Below are 16,731 nucleotides of genomic sequence, written 5' to 3' on the forward strand. Positions count from 1 at the left end.
AATTTAAACTATGGTTACTAGATTCATTCACTCATAACAGGGTGTAAAAACTTTCAACAGTGGGGTGGAACAAAAGCATACATTCCTTTGCTGGAAGCGGCAGTTAACTTACCTATTGTTTTTCCTCAACACACTCACCTGATTAGAATTGATCCACAGATTTAATGTTAATGAAATTTATAAAATCAGCTGACAACTTCAACTTCCAGCGTCAAGATACAAGTTTTTATCTTCTTCATATGCAAAAACCCCATACATAGCTACGCATAAACTCAGGCAACAAATCCTTAATGAAGTCCTAGATGCATTGATATGTTACTCTATTAACTGTGTGAGACTATTTACTTTCTGTTCTCTTAAGCAAGAGAGTTTAAATAGCCTGATAATTATATATCAGGTTTATAGTAACTAAATAGATCCCTGGTTAGATCCTAAGGCTTTGATTTGCCTTTAAAAGATTAAACTTCAGGTTTCTCTTACTCTAAAGGAGACCAGAGATCATTTCTCCTTCCCTATTGCCTGTAATTATCTCAGTGGAGCACTTAGGATCAGTTAAGATGACACATAACACATAACTAACTTTACTAGACGATAACAGCTAAAATGGAGTGGGGTTTGTGTGTGTGTGTGGAGACTTACTGAGATTTCTGGATCCCGTAAGTAAAACAATATCAAATGAAAATCAGGTGTTTAATGGCAAAGTTTCCCATTTCATTTCAGTTTTAAGACCCGAGAAAACAGAATCAGCAAGGCTATTTCTAGAATTCTTTGCCAGCCTCTGTCTAGTATAGCAGACAATCTAGGAATAAGCTGCATGGGAACATTCTAATCACAGTGAATTTATCACCACCACTGTATTTTCTATCCAGGAACCTTACGCTCTTTATTGAGTATGTGTTTTCTTCCCACCCATGGAAATGACAACCTGAAGATTTCTTGACAATTACTACTCATTATATGAGTGCAAATTCACTCTATTAGCTCATAAACCCAATTTTATGCTTGTTAAAATAATACCACTTTTAAGTGAGCAACAGAAAAGTTATACTTCTTGCATTTAAGATAACATACTAATTATTTTTTGATTGGTGCAAACCATTCCTTAATATTACACACACTATATTGTATTAAACTTTCAGATTCAGATCAACTGTGTTTGAGTTCTGAGAGACAATTTCTTTGCAGCAAGAGTATTTTTGTGGTTGGTCATTAAAATAGGGCTAACACTTGCATATTTTTACACTGAGAATATAGTATATAGTCCAGAAATCACTTTTCACATTTGCAAACTGCCAGGAAGTAACAAGGTCCAGCTTTAGTACTGGCAACATCCCAAAACTGGACATGTGGGGTTTTCTGTTTGTTTATTATTGTTCTTAATCACCTGGTTATCAAGAGCAAGACCAAGACCAACGAAGATGACTGTCTAAACACTCTGACCCTAAATAATGGCAAATTTTCCACATAGGCAATGATTAACATTTACGGTTCAGTAAAAATTTTGGTTTGAATATCAGTATAAGGTGTTATGATTGATTCATGCTAAACATGAAAGCATCTTTAGCTGTAAATTTAGCTATTAAGAAAGTACATACAGAAACAGAAGTCCCGAATAATTTAATTATCTTACCTGCAAATACAGGCCCATACTCTTCTATTAGAAACATCGTTACACAAAAACTTCAGGTAATCCTTTGAATTCCAAACATTAGCATGTTCATCCCCAGATTGTGAGGTAACAGACTAGAAGTAAATTCAGACTGTCTCCTCTTCTCTGTTTCAATTCTACTTTATAAACATCAGAACGTAACTGTTCCCACCTGCGTGTCCTTCGTATTACAAGCTGTCAGACTTGCCAACTACCACGCATTTTTTAATGAGAGTACCTCTCGCACTCCTACAACCCAAACTGAATCTCGTGCACTTAACTAAGCTGCTGTTGCAATTTGCAGCTGCAGCGTATGGCACCAGAGCCTGCGCAATAGGTGCTAAGAGGAGGCAATCAGACAGCATCTGCCTTCTGCTATCTTTGGTTAGACTGAACAGGGCCCAGACACTCTTGCCCATCTGATTGGCAACACTCTTCTCACAAGCCCTCACTAGCTCCTGCTCCTGAGTCACCCCAAAGCCATTTCAACCAACTGGCTTCACTTTCTCCTCTAAACATACCCCACTGTCTGCTGCTTGTAAGACTACCTAACACGCGGTGCATTTCAACTCTCACCAGTCCATTTTGCATTTGCTTAAGTAAGACAGTGACATGCAGACACAACAGGTTTTATGCATTTTCTCTGTCTACCTAAAAATTTTTGTAATCTGAATGCTGGACACTTACTACAGCAACTGAAGCGCAAGCCAAGTATAATATTTTTGTTCAATGGAAGTCAGCAAGATTCTTGCTATTGACTTGGACAGAGTGAGATTTTATCCCAACTCTGGGGCCAGTGCAACATGGAAACTCAAAGTTTCCCACAAAGTAACACAAGCTAAACCTGTATGTAATGCATCTGTCTAATCTGAGATATACTAAAACATGCTTTGGTGATTATAATGAATTTTCTAATAACAATTAGAAAATTTCAAGGTTTTTCAATGAAGAAAACTCATCCCTAATACACTACTCCAGTAATCCAGGGATGAATTTGCTGCAAATCTGTTTTCTTCAAAGATGAAAAGCAACTGATCAATGATTTTACATTTCAACAGCATCTTCTGCATGCCAGACCACAACCCAAGTTCTAAAGATGCTGTTTAATATGCATCTGTATGCAAGAGCTCAGATGTCCATATTAAAAACTGAGTTCTTAGCTAGCCAGAGATGATCTACGGACTCACAGTGCTGGGTGTCAAAGAGAGTAGGTGCCAGGCGGATGACATTGTGAACAGCAGACTGAAGAGAAGTGGGAGGTGACAGAATAGGATCCACTATTATGTCTAAATCAGAAACCTTCCAGGTGTCTGGAGATTTTTTCACACACCCACAGTCTGTCTCTACCGGACACACCAAGGCAGATCCAGTTACACAGAAAAAGAAAGAAAAAAAGTGGTGGAAAAATTATAACAATGACAATGGCGAAATCAGAACAGGAACACTCAGATAATGAGAAATAAAAGCATGACAGTTGAAAAAAATTCTCAATGTATTTTCTTCCTGGGAGCATATAAGCTTCTCCTTACATAAATCTATCTTACAAAACTTTATTCAAGTACGTTCTGAGTAATAAACACAAAGTCCTATGGTAGAATAATTACTTTTATAAAATCAAAGTTATCATTCAGAAGTTGTAGCCTCCTGAGGGAGGCTTAGAAGTGGGTATGCGTATCTTCTGATAGTGAATTATTTTTGGTCGGTGAAGTTATGAACTGTCCTTTCCCATATGTGGAAGAGGAATCCACATGTCTGAAAACAAAACTGTTGCGTATCTGTCACTTCACCCCGTGATTAAGTCATTCCATATTCTTAAGAATTTTCCATAAAACCACAGTGATGGGGTTTGTACAGCCTTTGAATTAAAAAGGTATTGTTAAATCACTAATATCAATGGAAAAGACTGGTGGTTTTTTTTTCAAATTCTGTTTAGATAGCTTTACTTCATGACCTTGGGGTCCATAATTCTTTCCTACACAGAGGTTCAGATTGTCTTCCCTCCATCTCTTCTTCCCCACCTGGAAGCATGCTGCAAGCTTTGCTGGAGTGTTCAGTTTTAAGAACTGGAACATATGCAAATATTGCAGAAGCTTTGCTTTAGTGATTACGGCTTATCTCATTTTTAGATCTCTCCTAGGTGACCAGGTAAATCAAGTCCTGTGGTTAGACCAATGAGACTGGGCTTTTTTATATTATGGGTGTTTTTGTAGCTAAGCTCTTCTTAAGAATTCTGATTTTGCTAAGATGTGAGCAGAGAGGTGAGCTTTGCCAGAATAAGAACTTAAGGCACAAATACCACAACCTGCTTCCTTCAGTATCACATGTAAGGTTAAAAAAAATAATGTATTTTATAATGTAGATGGAATTATTAATTATGGGAGACATGGGAGCCAATTTTGGAGAATTTGTGGGGACTACTCTGAAGGGCCAGCTCCTTCACTGATGAAGGCGGAAACAAGTAAACAGCATTAGTGCTAAGGTTATTCCATTTCAGAAATTCTTCAAGCACCACACATTCTCATATCTCAGTTGGAGCAAAAGTCTCCCATAGTTTTATTCAATTTTCCTATTTAGTCTCCTTCTGAGAAATAATATTCTTTTTATTCATTCACTAGCTTTGTTTTACTTGTCGAAAAGCAACAGACTGTAAATAGTTTATAACAGTTTGCCACCAAGTTGATTTCACTCTTATATTCAAACACACAAACTAATCGAAAAGCTATTAAAGACAGAACACAGAATCTGTGGAGGAACATGTGCTCCTTTTAGCGGTGTACTAGCTATTAAAATTTCAAGGAAAACACTCAGTCTCCTAAGAAAAAAAGTAATGGAAAGAGGCAAAAAATGCCTCATATCAAATGAGTAATTCACAGAATAGTATCAGGACATCTAAAACTTGCCCCTTCCACTACAGAGATTAAGCCAACAGTGTGTCTCCTAAAATTACTCTTTCTCTTTATTAGTCTTTCCAAAATCACATGTATTAACAAACACCACACTTAAGTACTTACCAGATTTTGATCTTCCATGTGTTGAGCTAGAAGCAATGGTGAGAGACTGCGGTTTAACTGGATCTACTGGTACAGCGTAAGTGCCAGCACTTGGAACTTGGATGTAAGGTCCTACTGCTGCTACCCTTCCTGAAGCACTCAACGATGACTGGGGTGATGAAGTTCCATTAATACGATTCAACTAAAAAAATCAGACAAATTGAAATGTGAGCTTCCATTTCATCTAGGCATTTGTGCACGAACAGGATCTAAATTTAATTATCTAGAACCATGCACTGTAGCTAAGTCACCTTAATAATTAAGTCATCATACACCATGCCTCTGCAAAAAATAAAACGTACTAGAATGTACACTTTTTATTCCCTAAAATCAACACCTCAGAAATTGAATTTCTCAGCCACAGCATATATATTTGTTGTAGAAACCTTTATCTGAGTAATGTCTCTTTCACTGTGCCTTTCTTAGGCAAATGTGAGTTCTTAAATGATCAAATATGTATGGGCTTTTTTTTAAAAGCAGTACCTCCAGCCAGGAATACATAAGGAGATCCAGAATTGAGCACTCTAGTTCTTAGACAGATGTTCTACTGTGCAACTGAATTCTTTCCGAAGTTCCAGACCATTTATATTTTATCAATTTTCCATATTGGAAGATCAATATTTTATAAAAAAACTTTTTATGCTTTCACGCTTTGAAACACAGCCCATGATCACATATCCCTTCCTAGAAATATAAACTACTATAATCTTTAATATAGTATGGTCTGTGCCATAAAAAAAAAATAAAAGGAAATACATTCTGTCTAACAGTTTTCTGGTATCTATGGAAAACCTTAAAATAGTTTTAAGAAGCCTGCTACTTTTAAAATAGGTTCTTTATACATAATTGTATTACTCAGCTGGGAAAAAGTGAGATTCTATGTGGTTTTTATAAGGCTCTTGATAAACTGAAGTGTGGCCCTTTTAACAGTTTATCTTACAGGAATGTTTTCTTTTTGACGTGCCTCAACTTTTTTCTTGTATAGTCGTTCACGCAGCTCATTGATTCGTTTGTCCATCATAGCCACCTCCATATTGCGTTTGTTTAAGAGTTCTTTCTGCTGCTGAAGCTTGGAGTTCTGCTCCTGGTTAAGCCTGTTACGAATCTTTGGGAGAGAAAAAGAAAAAAACAAGCGCACTTATTAGGACAGTTACTTCATTCTGTCATCAAGTTGTTTTTTAATACAGTGTTAAAAAACCCAAAGGAATTTGTACCAGCAACTTGTTCTGACGTCTCTAATGTTAGGCTTCCACATAGCCTGTCAGATTAGCATTTGCAACCATGAACAACTCAGAAGAGAACAGCAAAAGGAGGTCCTAATAAACTGGTGGATACCTATTAAATACACGTAGACTGCATCCCATTTATAGCGAATGGATTGAAGAATTAGGCATAGACATTTCAAAACTGAATTCCACTGTGAAAAATTAACTCACAGAAAATGTTTGTTGAAAATTATGTTTAAACAAGACAGTTTGACTATCATGAAAACTAAGTGATATAAAACTTTTAACAGAAATTATGCTATTGAATCTGTTTCCAGTTCCACATGAAAATTCTCGATGTCTGGATGGGAGGTTAACTGAACTGCTAGTGCAAGGACTGGGCACAGATTTTCCTCTCTACATGGAAATTAAACCCAAGCCTTCACAGCAGGTTTCCAGTAGATTAGGGGATTGATTACCTTTATGGTTTAAATCAACCATGACAGTCTTTATAATAATTTCTCTTGCTTTCCCACTGGCATTTTTTCATACCTTCAATAAGTCTGACAGTATTGTCTCAGTGTTCCAATTTTCATGGTAATGTTACATGCAAAACCTGAGGCAAATGTAAGTCTTGATAAACACATATGGGATCATCGTGAAGCACAAGACAGAAATCTTAATTTATTGAGCATTTTTGAACTTAGAAATACTCAAAAGGCACACATGCCTTGTATAAATGGAGAAAGGGTAAAAGAAGGGAAAAACAGCCCTTATTCTTAATTAATGAAAACATGTGATGAATTAATTTGTATGTTGTATTTGTTCATGTAAGGAAATGAGTGAGACTAATTTTGAAATAGTAAATATATACTAGAGCTGTTGCCTTGATCACAATAAATTACATGACTAAATTTAAAAAGCCCTCAAATCCTGATACACTGACACACAATTAAGTATTCTGTAACTTCTAAACATAAAAGCTGGACAAAATTTCAATGTAAATTGAATATTTAATTAGTCATGCAAGAATTACATTTCAGATCTAACAATCTTCTTGGAGGAAGATATATGATAGTGATAGAGAGAATACTGTTTGATATACTGCAGCTATAGTGCACTATATAGTGCAGTGAGTACAGTGCAGCTTATATTTTAGATGATTCTGTTAAAATGCTATTTAATTCTTATGTCTTTTATTTACACCAGACATTACATCTGTATTTTCACAATGTATTTTAAATTTACTTTCAGTCACTGTCCAGTCATGTCTCCAATTTAAGATGACATCTAAGTGAGCTTGCCACACCGAGTTCTTTGCAAAATATAACACTACTGAAATGAACTTTTTTAAAAAAAATTTTTGAGACAGATAAATACTAGATTATGTCAACATTCAGTACTGAAGTATTAGGGGCTGAGAAATAACCTTCAGAACACTTGCACACTTTGTATCATGATGTGTAAGAGCAACAACAAAAACTATTTTTAAAGCTAATGAGAATCTGTTTTCAGGAGGGTTATATGCTAATTACAATCTCACATATTAACGGCATTCTAATACACCAGCTTTATGAGATGTCACGGAACCAAATGGCCACCCATAAGAGCAGTAATAAAACTTTTACAAACCTACAGCTATCATTTAAACAGCATGTCTCTGTTGCTTACCTGTAGCTCTTGATACAACTTTTTTAATTCTACTGCAGCAGGTCCCGTCATTTGTCCATTGTAAGACTGAAACCCATTAAGCTTCCCTTTCCTTAAATCCTCCAGTTGCTGAGTAAGTTGATCCACTTTTAAGACTGCAGCCTGGAGCTCCTGCTGCTTTTCCTGGAACATGGCACTTATATGCTCAATTTCAGTTGCTAAAATTAGCAGGATAAAAATAATAAAAAACAATGAAGTAAAGCAGTTGTTAATTTTTTAATTCTATGGGGATTAAGAAATACAACACATTAGTTTTACATCTAGTATATGCATGCACATCTAAAATATTCATGTGTTGGGAATTTGCTAACAGTCATACCATTTCCTATTAGAGAATAGACTTTTTCTGACTTCATGCCTGACTATATAAAATGAACAAAAGATTACATCATATATGAATTTCATAGAAACACAGCACCCTCTGTAAGACAAAAGACATTCTATCTGAAATCCTGCTTCAATGCTGTTATTTGCTAGTCAACATTTGCTAGTCATGCAGTGACTAGTAAATTAAATTAAATAAATTACTTGAAAATTCCACATACACAGATTGCCATTCATGATCTTGCTGTAGTCCACTTGTCCTCTCATGGCACGGATTTTTTTCAACTTTGTCTCCTGGGTTTCAACACGTTCTTTAAGTTTTTGAAGCTTTTCACTCTCAGAAACAGACTGCTGCTGACGCCGTTCTTGCTGCTTCAGGTAACGCAAACGTTGTTCCTGACAAAATGAGGTTTTAGACAAGAGGTGCCTGTTACCCATTTATTTTAAAAAAGTTAACTTAGAAAAACCCATCACTATGATCAGTGGGTTATTTCCAGAAATCAGAAAAAGTTGAATCTAGTTAAAATATGTATCAGTCTTCCCAGAACAACTCTTAACATTAACAAATCTGTTTTAGAGCAGATTTTTTAGACCATTTTTTAGAGCATGATTTTTTAGACCAGATATCAAATTTACATATATGTGCAAATACAGCCCTAGCCTGAACACTCAAAATCATCTCTGAAGCTTCCTCTAGCATTTGTTTTCTGACACTATTAACATTTTTCCTGCTGTTGCAAAATGACGTTCCAATGCTGTTATCCAGCTTCCTAAAGACAAAATATGTCCAACAGACCCATTTTAAACAAGCCGACCTACTGTAAGATAATGTTTCAGTTCTAAATAACTGACTTTCTGCTGGGCACACATGGAAAATGTTTCTTTTTCTACATTATTTCCATAAGAAAGAACAGCAGAACTGATAGGTTGATTCCTAGGTACTCCAAGCATCCAATGTATGCTGTACATTATAACACCTACAACAACGTTAAAAACATTAAACCTACTCTCCACTCTGTAAACAGATTCCTACATCTTAGAGACTTTGGAAATGTCATACATGATTACACATGAAGCGGGCACATTCACACCACTATTACTATACTGGAGTGACTGAGCTTCTAATCATGATCATAGAGTGAAGCCTGGCCAACCACGGACCATGAATTGGGCCTCAAAAGAGCCAAATAAAACCTAGCAGTATTTTGATAAAGACACATGACTTAGCTTGACATAGATTGTTAATAGCATCATTTACACTGAAATGTTGTATATTGGCTAGGTTAAAATTAACTTGGTAAAACAATGGATTTCTCAAGCTATTTCTTGAGCTTATCTAGAATGAATTAGTGTTTTTCTGTATCCATTAAACTTATGCTTGTTTATGTTGAAGGAAATTTGTATTTATTATGATCTGTATACAATTACTACCTTAGCAACCAACATTTGCTGTTGATTTTCAATCTGCTGTTGTTGTCGGGCAGCCATATCTTGAAGTTCAGAAAGAGTGAGCTCAACGCGTGGATTCCCAACCTGCAAAAAACAAAATGTTACATTAACACATTGACTTATATTAAGTGCTCTGACAACAGAAGCTAAATTCCCTCTCCTCAGAGGAAATCTAAAGTCTTGCCCCAGTCCTCAGAGGAAGAGTAATGATGGACACCTGTGAAAGGAGTAAGAAACCTCAGAGCAGAAATAAAGGACACAGACTATGCCCATACCAGGGACAGAAAAAGCAAAAAGTGGAAAAGCAGATGAGAGGAAAACACTAAGAGACAAAACAAACAAGAGAAAAAGGCCCTTATATTACGTTTAATCGTGCTCTGTTAAGATGTAGTAACACACGTGCAAGCAGGTATTTTAAGCAGTAATTGGAATCTGAAGCTTCTTTCTTTTCCTAACATTTTCAGCGTAACTGCCTTGGCAGCTTTAACTGGTGGTTAGCGTTATTTACCTACTGCAGGACAAGACCACATGAGAGCCCTTAGATAAAGGCTGTCACTAAGTTCACATCCAAAGATGGTGACGTTTCCTGGCAGATTGGAGCATTTAAGTTAAGAATCTGTGAAAAACAGTCTGTACAAAGTGAAGAAAGTAAAGTTCATCCCCTTTGGATTAGTAAGTGGCTATTACTGAGTGAACTTTGAAGGAAAAGACAAGATACTAGAAGGGCTTTATCACTCCTTTTGCATTTCAAAATTAACAAATCATTTGCAGAATTGGGGTATAGAGGCAATTACTGAAAATTATTTAAAAATTATGCTGTAACTGTGTGAGGTTGAATACGTGTTTTTAAAAATGAATGCAGTGTTTCAGTATACTCATATCAACAAATATAATTTAAATCTATATATTAAATTACTTCAACCACTTTCTTCACTGTGCAATCACAAGAAAGTGTGCAGTGTAAGAAGTCAAATTCCAGAAGCTGACATTTGACAAACACCTGCTTTGCTACTCAGAAAACAAAACTCCACAATCTTAGAAACACTTCCCCACCCCAATCAACCAAGCATCAGATTGTGGATCTGATCAAACCCGATCCCAGAGGAAAGCTGATTCAGCTGCTCTGCTTTTCTGGGCCCACCCTACTGACTTCCAATGCAGGCCTGTAGCAATCCTGTCCTATCTGTCCCCTGCAATACTTCGGTCTAACAAAAATCTCCTCTAACCATCTTGTTGATACCAAAGTATCTCAGCCACTAGGAATGGCTTGTTTCATATTCCTACATCAAATTCCTACTTAAGTAGTATCAGTTCTCTCCTACATAATACAGAACTCTTTCTTTAAGCTTCAGTCAGGAAGGGAAAATATTTGTTTTAAAATAACTGATTTCTCCTTTTTTTGGATGCTACCAGAACTCCAATTAACATTGCATGTTTCTGCATGCAATTATTCAGGTAAAATATGCACCTCAAGGTCAGTCACTAAAATGAGCCAGATTTGGAACAGTAACTTTTACAGCTGCTGCATCTTAGAAGTGTGATATAGACATGTTGGATTAAAAGCTTTAGAGAAAGTTATTGTCCCTGTTTGAACATTACCTACTGAATAAGTTATGGAGAAAAATTGTAATTCTTACTAGATACTACACCTGAAACTCCCCTATCAAGTCAACAATAATGAAAACTATTTCACAGAAACACAGAATCATCTCGGTTGGAAAGGACCTTGAATATCATCCAGTCCAACTATTAACCTAACACTGAGAGTTCCCAACTACACCGTATTCCTCAGCGCTATGTCAACCTGACTCTTAAACACCTCCAGGGATGGGGACTCTCCACCACGTCCCTGGGCAGCCCATTCCAACCCCTAACAACCTGTTCTGTAAAGAAATGCTTCCTAACAACTAGTCTAAACCTTCCCTGATGCAACTTGAGGCCATTCCCTCTTGTCCTATCACTTATTACTTGGTTAAAGAGGCTCATCCCCAGCTCTCTGCACCCTCCTTTCAGGGAGTTGTAGAGGGCGATGAGGTCTCCCCTCAGCCTCCTCTTCTCCAGACTAAACACCTCCAGTTCCCTCAGCCGCTCCCCATCAGACCTCTGCTCCAGACCCTGCACCAGCTCCGTTGCCCTTCTCTGGACACGCTCGAGTCATTCAGTGTCCTTTTTGTAGTGAGGGGCCCAAAACTGAACACAGGAATCGAGGTGCGGCCTCACCAGTGCCAAGTACAGGGGTGAGATCCCTTCCCTGTCCCTGCTGGCCACGCCATTGCTGACACAAGCCAGGATGCCATTGGCCTTCTTGGCCACCTGGGCACACTGCTGGCTCCTGTTCAGCCGGCTGTCAATCACCACCCCAGGTCCCTCTCTGACTGGCAGCTCTCCAGCCACTCCTCCCCAAGCCTGTAGCGCTGCTGGGGGTTGTTGTGGCCCAAGGGCAGCCCCCGGCATTTGGCCTTATTGAAACTCCTCCAGTTGGCCTCAGCCCATGGCTCCAGCCTGTTCTGTTTATATTAGAGAATTAGAGAAAACTCCTATGTATTTATTTACAGTTATAGCTATATATAATAGTGGAATGAGAACAAAAGGTAAAATCCACCCAAAACACTAATTTTCTATTTCAGCACTTTGTTAGTGAACACAATAATTTAAAAAAAAAAAGACTGAACTTCGTAGTATGTACTTTTTTTATTAGTACGACTTAAGACACACAAGAATTGTTCACAATATTCTTTAAAGTCAAGTAACTTGTATGCACTTGTGGCCACCAGCTAATAAATCAAAGAGAGTCATTTTATTATTAATTATAGACTGAGGGGCACTAATTGGGTAAGAAAGTAAGGAAGCTTTTCCAGGTGCCATCCACAGACCAAAATGTGCTCACTTGAGACAAGACAGTAACATGGAAAAACCAGAGGCTGCTCCCACAACATAATCAGACTCTGCTGACTTCCTTCGCCATGACCTTCTTGACAGAAAAACCTAAACCTCTCTACACCTGCTTCTGCTGGACTCTGAAGGTAACTCTTAAAAGGGGCTCAGAATGGCTCGAATGCTTTCCCCTGGATCACTGATTTTAAATCTAAAAAAGGTGGAGAGTGTGAATTGATAGTATTTTCTCAGTACACATATGCTCTGTTTCAAAAATATGTAAGTTGCATCAGACTACGCAACACCTTCCCAGTGCTCCCCTCCTTTCTGCTTTGATCATCAATTTAAGTTAACATTGCTAGCTCATTTTATTTCTAGTAGTAATTTTCAGTATAACACTCTTCAGGAAATAGAGACACGTTTTACTCTGCTAAGAAATTTTGGTAAAAATATATCCAGACTCAAAAAGTGCTATCTGTACAGGGGTTGTACATATTTCAAGGTAAAAAAAGCCATTTCACTGAGTGAAAAGTACAGATTTTCTAAATGAAAAATGTAACCTGGAATGCATAATGACAATAAGAAACTGTTTTTTAAAAGTACCAGAAACAAAAAAACAGCTTGATCCAAAATCTCAGAATTTTACTGCTTTAAATAAGCACATTTGAAAGTATATCTTATAATGCCTGGAAAAAAGTACTGCATTATTTTGTATTATGAAATACAGAAGATTAATTATAAGATGAATGCAAATATTAGCTTCTCCTTGAAGAAGCTATTAGCTATTGTAAAATGTTCCATTTAGAAAGTATAATGTCTAAAAAGCTTTTATACATGGCAAAGCACAAGAACATGGGAAACAGTGATAATTAAGCATTTAAATATAAATGCTCTATGAGAAATCTTTTAATGTTTACCTCACTGATTACCAGTAAAAGTCCCTTTCACTTAAAATAACTACACTATACTTAGGAAAGAAAAGAAGCAGTTGAGGAAACAAAGTTTTAAACCTGTAACTTCACTCGCAGTTTGTTCTTCTTCATCCACATGGCAAAAGCAGTAAATGGATCAAGCAGAATTCCTCTTCGACACCACATCAATTATTTTCAGATATACTGTTGCTGATTTCAGGTCTTCAGAACAGGACAGAATAATTTTTGAAACAGCGTGAAAAACACTGCATCTTTTGGTTGCCGAGATCTAGTCGAATCAGTTTGTTTAGAGCATTTCATATTAGTTGAGTCTGCTTGTAATAATCTGTAAGCAAATGCCACCACTAAAAAAAAAAAGTCAGTCTCGGTCCTTCTTCAGAACCTCAGGTTATGCACGGCAAAGAGAGCGCTGCATTTTCTCAGTTCTTTAATGAGGCTGTTGGTTTCTCAGAGTCGTAAGTTTGTGTTGTTCATACTAGTTATTAAAAATTTCATCCATGAAGTCACTCACCTCTCATTACAAACATGAGCCAATCACATTTATGGTCCAGACCTCCTCCTTTCTCCTGCAGCAAGAGAAACCTACCTCCTGCAGAACTGCCTTCTGAAGGAATTACAAAGCCACTACAAATTTCTACTCCTCCAGATTCCACAGATTCATTTGCTACACAGTGATACATCAAAGCAGACAGTTTTGCTGAATTGTAAATTTCTTTTCACTGATTCACAGAAGCATTTACACATAGAGATGGACTCCTAAATAAAATGCTATAAAGCAAACACTGCATTATTAAGCACTAAGGAAGTATTATGTATGTCTCATACAGACAAGAACGTTACACCTATATTCCCTAATTTCTTAATATTGACAAGAATCTTTAAAAAGTGTATTTATTTTGTTTAGTGTGCACTTTAAAAGGTCATGATGAGAGACAGAATTTGTAATGAACTGGAGTTTCAGCTTCTGACATTACCCTCCTACTGCAGGTTAATATTTTACCATTTGATGATTAATATTTTTGAGACAGGAGAGATGAATGGTAAAGTAGTAATTAAATAGTTTAGGAACCAGTTTACAAGCGGCCTCAAAACAAGTAATACCATAGACATTTAATTAAGAAAAGGAACCTCCTTTAATATTTAATTCTACACATTAATCTTGTCACTCTGAAAATTCATTTTCTTCTTCCTCCTTCCTTTCTTTCTACCCTCACACTGTGCTGTTCTGTCTATCATCACAAACTTCTCAGTCTACATGCTTCTGAGCTATTATGAAATGGCTTACTCATGGACAATCCACAATAACAAATGAAAAATTGCACCTGAACTTGAAATATTTCTTTGACAAGCAGAGTGTACTGTGGTCAAGACATGTAAGCCATAACAACAGCTTGCAGTGGCCTTTCATCAGAAAACTGTCTTTTAAGAAGAATTATGTCAATATTAAAATAGAAAACTCATGAGACTGACCTTTTGAAATATATTATTTTCTAAAAGCTGATAATTAGGATGAGTTTTGATTTACGCATTTCTTTGCCTCCATGTCTAAGCCATCAAGATACTTATTTTGGATCATTTTCTAAATTTGGATTAGTAAGAACAGAAAGTTTACTTTGAAAATAATAATGAAACATATACCAAACCCACACCTGAGATGGTTAGGATTTCAGACATAAGAGCTTTAAAGGAAAACAATATTCAAAAGCTTTACAGGTCAGTATAGTGACTGGAAATCTCATGCTTAGGTTCAGCAATGCCTAGCCACTCAAATAACCAGTGTAAAGGATAATGTAACCAATTAATTGAAAAAGAAAACAGAGCAGTACAAGAATTTACCAATCATTTCCTGCACGCTATCTCTTCAGATCTTTTTCTAAGGTTTGCAAGAGCCACTGTCATTAACTTTCCTTATCTATTCCTTCACTCTTTTTAAGAGAGATGTTCACACCCATCTCCCACACAATTCTTCAGTTCCCCTCCCAATGCCCTGCACTAGAAAGTGTAGGTTCAAGTACCTCAAACCTCCTGAAACTGGCCAAGCTCCACTTTCTCCTATGTGTATTCTTAGACAATAAATCATGTATAATGAAGTCTCTCTCTAGTCTTTTTTCCTATCAGTTACCTCCACCACCTCTATTCTTACTCCCTCATTTAGTACTTCTCTTTTAGTACTTTGGTCCGCCCTTCTCTTCTGTCAGTGTCAGAGACAATTCTGCAGTTAAATCACCAGCTGTCAAGGTCCAACATAACCTAGATAAAATGTAATCAACCGGCATGCAAGGAGGTGAGAAAGTCTGTATCTTAGCTTCTGCCTTGGAGTGCAGAATGGCTGGTTCTGACTGGCCATCAAAAGGGTTACCCAGAAAGTTTTTCTGCTTGTATCCCACTACTGTCAACCACCTATTAATTCACTGACAAGCCAATACAGAGCAGCTAATAAAGATAATGCAGCACATATCCCACCTGCAACACACCCCCCCCCCCCCCCCCCCCAACATTTGTGATAGTAAAGGTAACCATATCTTCTGTCATAATAAGTGTGAAAGAAAACACTCTTTATCAAGGTTGGGAAAACACTAGCATATCACATGGTAGAGACAGTGGGGCAGGGACACACACCACGAAACTCCAACCTTCCCAAAAAACACAGACCAAGGACAGATCAGCACTGAACTAGAAGCAGAAACTGCAATAGAGAGAGAAATCCAAGAAGCAACGCCTTTAAGATCATGATTTAAAGACTTCACTCCTCCATGTGGGATTCCTTAATGAGGCACACAACTTTGACACAGCAAAAAGAAAACATCATCTTCACCAGCTTCATAAGGGAGGACAGCAAAGGCCAGAAAGGTACTACAGGTTGCTTCTTGAGAAGACTTATAATGCCTCCACAGAAATGCAAAGTAAATACTTGGGTTTTAATGCACATGCTGAAAGATTCAGTTTTCCATAATCTATAGCAGTTTTAAGTCACTGTTCCTTCCTAGGGCAAATGAGGGAATACAAAACTTACCTCCAGACTAGAAATTTACCTTTGAACAGCTGTCAAACCCCAGAAATCTATATAGCTACATGACAAACACAGAACTGACAGGTCTGGAACTAGGTATACGATTATGTGGACAAAGGAAGCGAAGAGTATTACATAAAGGAGCATTTTCTCAGAACAAAGCAGACTGATAACTGTGAAACAAACAGGGTTGGTCGGAGCATTCCCCAGCCAGTGAATACCCAACTGGGATCGGGGCTCTGACAATTCTCAGCCTCTGCAAAAAGGGAGCTCTCACTGCAGTGGGCCATCCCTGCATCTTCCTCCTTTGCGTGGCATTTACAGCAAATGAAGAGCTACAGCTGTGGCTGCACAACTGCCAAATTGCCAGAGCAGGAAAGGAAGGAACAGCTTGCTTTGCCCGCTGAATCTAGTGAAAGATTTCCTGACTCTCCCATGCCAGCTTGGACACAAGTGGCCTATCAGTCACAAGTGACTTCTTTGCCTTAAGCCTCATTCAGAGTAACATAGTTTAGAGGATGCTTTTACT

At 37.4% G+C, this 16,731-nt stretch overlaps 1 protein-coding gene across 8 annotated transcripts in view; it reads right to left on the reverse strand.

Moving 5' to 3' along the window:
* The window catches only part of PPP1R13B (protein phosphatase 1 regulatory subunit 13B), a 71,212-nt gene that overhangs the window by 9,452 nt on the left and 45,029 nt on the right, over positions 1-16,731 (reverse strand). For 4 of the 8 annotated variants that reach the window (XM_074908755.1, XM_074908753.1, XM_074908760.1 and 1 more), the window contains 6 exons: positions 9,369-9,470; positions 8,159-8,333; positions 7,575-7,771; positions 5,639-5,803; positions 4,660-4,840; positions 2,836-2,991 (listed from right to left, as the gene is read on the reverse strand). In XM_074908755.1, coding sequence (XP_074764856.1) covers positions 2,836-2,991; positions 4,660-4,840; positions 5,639-5,803; positions 7,575-7,771; positions 8,159-8,333; positions 9,369-9,470 — 976 coding nt within the window. Of the gene's footprint in view, positions 1-2,835; positions 2,992-4,659; positions 4,841-5,638; positions 5,804-7,574; positions 7,772-8,158; positions 8,334-9,368; positions 9,471-13,270; positions 13,473-16,731 lie in introns of those variants that run through there. The other 4 variants (XM_074908758.1, XM_074908754.1, XM_074908757.1 and 1 more) reach the window with 4 other exon arrangements.

The sequence above is a fragment of the Athene noctua genome, chromosome 6 (assembly GCF_965140245.1).
Source record: "Athene noctua chromosome 6, bAthNoc1.hap1.1, whole genome shotgun sequence".
In the NCBI taxonomy this organism is placed as follows: Eukaryota; Metazoa; Chordata; class Aves; order Strigiformes; family Strigidae; genus Athene; species Athene noctua.